The 4047-nt window shown below is 50.7% G+C and overlaps 1 protein-coding gene across 1 annotated transcript; it reads right to left on the bottom strand.

The window, feature by feature from the left end:
- Positions 1-1621: 1621 nt before the first annotated feature.
- Positions 1622-2504, bottom strand: LOC103716571 (uncharacterized). The gene has a single exon (XM_008804613.6). The coding sequence runs from the start codon at positions 2407-2409 to the stop codon at positions 1816-1818; it is 594 nt and encodes a 197-aa protein (XP_008802835.4). The 5' UTR covers positions 2410-2504; the 3' UTR covers positions 1622-1815.
- Positions 2505-4047: the final 1543 nt, after the last annotated feature.

Genomic DNA, 4047 nt, shown 5'->3' with positions numbered 1-4047 from the left:
TAACCTAGACATATGCTACAATACAGAAATTAGAGGGGTAGAAGGAATACTTAACCTAGACATATGTACTATCATGCTCCAACTATTATCCAGTTCATTTTTTGTCTGTGGTTGCAAGCTATCTTCAAAATTTTATCAATAGAGATGATGAATAGTAAGTTCTACATGTTTGTATAATTTTCCTAGCGTTCTCTTTCTCGATATTGCTATTACAAATTTTTGTAGATTTACAACAATCTTTTCCATCGTTTATCCTCTCTTTCTTTTTTTTTTTTTCCTATTTTTTACACATTTTACGTAGAAAAAGGATGTTAAAAAATATATATACTTTATACTTCAACATCAGTGGCAATCCAATACGTGGATTACATTGTTTGATTTGAAGTATCTGCGATTGACAGTGAAGCGTTCTGATTGTTTGATTTGAGTTGCGTGATTGATTTACTTTGGTTTATTATCCTACATGCAAGTTGCAGCATATATCGCACGTGCCAATAAAGTAGTGCGCTGTACACGTGTACACCTCGTTTCACCAAACTCGCTTGTGATGTTTACATCCACAACTTTGTTCTACCGAACCGATCGGTAGAGAACACGTGCAGACGATGAACAAAGGAGGCATCGATCCATCCGCGCCGCCCCCTAGGCATCCATGCTGTCAAAGGCCCAACGGTGGGCCCCGCTTCGCCATAGCCTCCGTGCCTGCACGTGATCTCCTGGTCCCCAACTCACTCCGTCCTCCCCTCCCCTCTCTCTCTCTCTCTCGCTCGCGTACATGCCATCCCCGTACACCTGCCACCGCACCATCGCAGCCGTCAACCTTAAATTCCACGGTCCAGATTCGCTCCCCCGACTCCGGTCGGGAATTGCCCGGAGGGTGACTCGTGACGTGGACGGCATGAGGGACTCCCTGCGGCGTGCGCCCCGCGTACCGAGGCAGCCCGGCCGTGGCGCTCCGCACGTGCGAGATGCGCGGTGGGCCCCGGTCAATGCACAGCCGCTTTGACCGAGCGGGTAGTCTGGGAGGCGGCATGCCCGGGGCGAGGCAGCGATGACCCCCAACCCCAACGCCGGATCCGCTGACACGTATAATCCCCGCCACAAGAATGGGACCCGCAAGCTCGCTCCCGCCCCCTCACCTCGTGCCTTATACGGCGCATCGGGCGGCCGCTCCAATTTTTTTAATCCACTAAGTAATTCCTTCTTTCTTGCTTTCCCCTCGCGACGACGCCGTCCCGGGCCACTAAATTTACCGTGCGACGAAAATGCCCTTAAATAATCCAACACGACTCGTATTGTTACGAGGATGTTTTGGTAATTGCATCCATCGGGGTACAACGTGGCTCCGTCAAGTCACCGAGGAACAGTTGTCGGCGATCTGGGATGGAGTGAAAATAATTAAATTGCCCTCCGCCAGCAGCACGGGCGTACAACGCTTTAAACGCTGACCACCCCCCTGTCGCCGGTGGCAATTATAGAAAGTTTCAAGAGGCATTTTGGTCTTTTCATATTGACAAGAGTTCTCCGCTATCAGGATTATCGCAAAAGATAAAACAAAAAAAAGCAACGTACGATTAGAACCGCGGACAATAACAATTCAGCACTGAACTTGCTCGCAGTCTCTCGAAAATTTCGCAGGTTTTATACGATAAAAGCTCCCGAATTAGCCGTTCATTAGACTGTACACCAAGCCAAGAAAGGCAGATAAAATCCGCCGGCGGTAAAAGGGTGGAAATAAAACGAACACGGAAACGTAAAAAAGAAAGAAAGAAAAAAATGAAGGCCGGAGGAGGAATCTGGGCCGCCGGATCTATATCAGAAGAGAGGGGCGGGAAGGTTGAGGTCGAAGCCTAAGGGCTTCTTCTTGGTCTCTTCCTCCTTTCTGGCCATCGCCGCCATCATCTTCTTCTCCTGCTCGCCCCTTATCACCAACTCCACCGCCTCGAACCGGTACGCGGGGAAGTCCGATCCACCCGCCGCCGGAGGCCCCAGGAATAGATCCCGGCCGTCCGGCGGCCCCGGGTAGGCCGATCGCCACTGCTGCAGGCCCCAGGCCCCCGCCGGCGCGGCGGAAGCGACGGTGACGAGGGCGGAAGACGAGATCTCGGCGGAGTACCCGAAGTTGGTCTTGGCCTTGGGGCCGCGGAGGTTGCGGGCGGCCTCGTCGTAGGCTCGGGCCGCTTCCTCTGCCGTGTCGAAGGTCCCCAGCCATTTCCTCGTCTTCTTCCACGGGTCCCTGATCTCCGCCGCGAACCTCCCCCACGGCCGTTTCCTCACCCCCCGGAAGTGCGCCTCCTTTCCCTGCCCTCCCGCCACCCCCGCCGCCGCCGCCGCCGGCGGCGGCGGCGGCTGCTCCTTTCCCCCGGCAGCGAAGCCATCCTTCCTCAACCGCAAGGTCTCCACCGCCATCGCCGGCCCGCCTTCACCGTGCAGCACACCGCTCCACAATTAGAGCTCGAGAGAGAAGGTAACAAAGAAAGAAATAGGCTTGAGGACAGAATGGAGGGGAAAGGGGTGGGTGGGGGCTTATTTATAGCGAAACCGACGGTTTTGGTTCCGCCCGACAGAAAATTCTTTTATATATATATATATATATATATATATATATATATATATATATATATATATATATATCGCACCCATATTTTCTCAAACTTCTTATTATCTTTATTTGCGGAGCGACTACGTAAACTTATTATTATTTGTCATACATCCCTAACAAACCGTCTTTTCGGGAACAATTGTAAAAGATTAGGGTGTAAATGGCAACTATACCCCCTTACCTGGATCAGCATTTATTCATTTTTATCTCAAGTCGCACAAACCTTAAAGCTCATCCCTCATATCTTTTTTTCTCTTCCTTGATTTAATTAGAAATCCCAACTTGACCATGTTGACATGGAGCTGGAGGTGTTACGTCAGCTCATCTATTTGCGCAACGAGAGGTAGTACAAGGTCTTACGAGGAACACAAAAATATTATTAATTACTTGGGTTAATTTGAAAATATGGATAAAAGGATCTTTTTATAAAATATAAAAATCTTCTTTTATTTACATTTGATAATTTTTTATTGCCTTTTGGGTAGGTTGGGGGGGGGGGTGTTCCGCGAGGGGATACGTCGGCGTTGGTGCATTTCGTAGATGCGGGGTTATTCCCCGCTCTCGGATAGTCTCGCGACCGTGATATCGTCGTTGAGATCCGTGTCCCATATTATTTAATAAGTTTTAAGGAAGGAACGGGGAATAGAGTGGGAGCTGGAGTAGTTAGTTCCGGAAAAGGACAGTACAACGCGGGGCAAGCCACCGAGTGGACCACTTCCCACGTTGGACCACCGGGCCGGTACGGTGGAATGGGTCAAGGACCGTCCATCAGCCGGCTGCCGCCTCCGGGGCACACCGGACCGGATACGGTGGTACTCCGCTCAGCCGCTACACGTGCACCTGCGGCCCGGCGGGCTCGCACCAAATCAATGAAAACAACAAGAAAAAAAAAAAAATCAATCCACGAGCCGCGTACCGTACGAGCGGGGCCCATAGCGGTACAGGGTCGATCCGAAGGGCGCGCAGATTGGACGGTCGTAATGGTACGATAAGATATATGGGCGGCTGCTAAGACTTGGGGTTCGGGTCAGACCGACAGCTTGCCTCGCGATGACCGGGACTGGCGGTGGTCCCCGGTCCCCCACGGCCCCACCCCCGTTGAAGTGGACTGGATCCGTGCGCTCGAACCGGGAGACGCCGGTCCCCGTTCCGTTCCGTGGTATCCGGTGGTTCCAGTGGGTGCGGTCATTAATTCTTTTTTAATTACTCAAATTATTTAATAGAGGAGCAATTATTTACGTACCGTTTTGGGGCAACTAGTGCGGCTTAAGATAGTGATTAAAGGCTAATTAAAGCTGGCCTACCGTCCTCTTCTGGTTAAAGAATACCTTAATCTGGAGTATTATATGAGGTATTAGAGCGGATATTATATTAATTAATTGAGGAAAAATATGGGATTGCTCGTAAAAGGTGGATACGACGGCGCCGGCGGATCACACGCATCC

This window comes from Phoenix dactylifera, chromosome 5 (assembly GCF_051530095.1).
Source record: "Phoenix dactylifera cultivar Ajwa chromosome 5, Ajwa_hap1_PhDact_Kaust_v1.1, whole genome shotgun sequence".
Lineage (NCBI taxonomy): Eukaryota > Viridiplantae > Streptophyta > Magnoliopsida > Arecales > Arecaceae > Phoenix > Phoenix dactylifera.
Note: the sequence above shows the minus strand (reverse complement) of the source record. Positions and strands in the feature narration are given on the sequence as shown.

Coding starts and splice junctions, on each gene's coding strand:
- LOC103716571 (XM_008804613.6), bottom strand. CDS start 2,409: ATGGCGGTGGAGACCTTGCGGTTGAGGAAGGATGGCTTCGCTGCCGGG.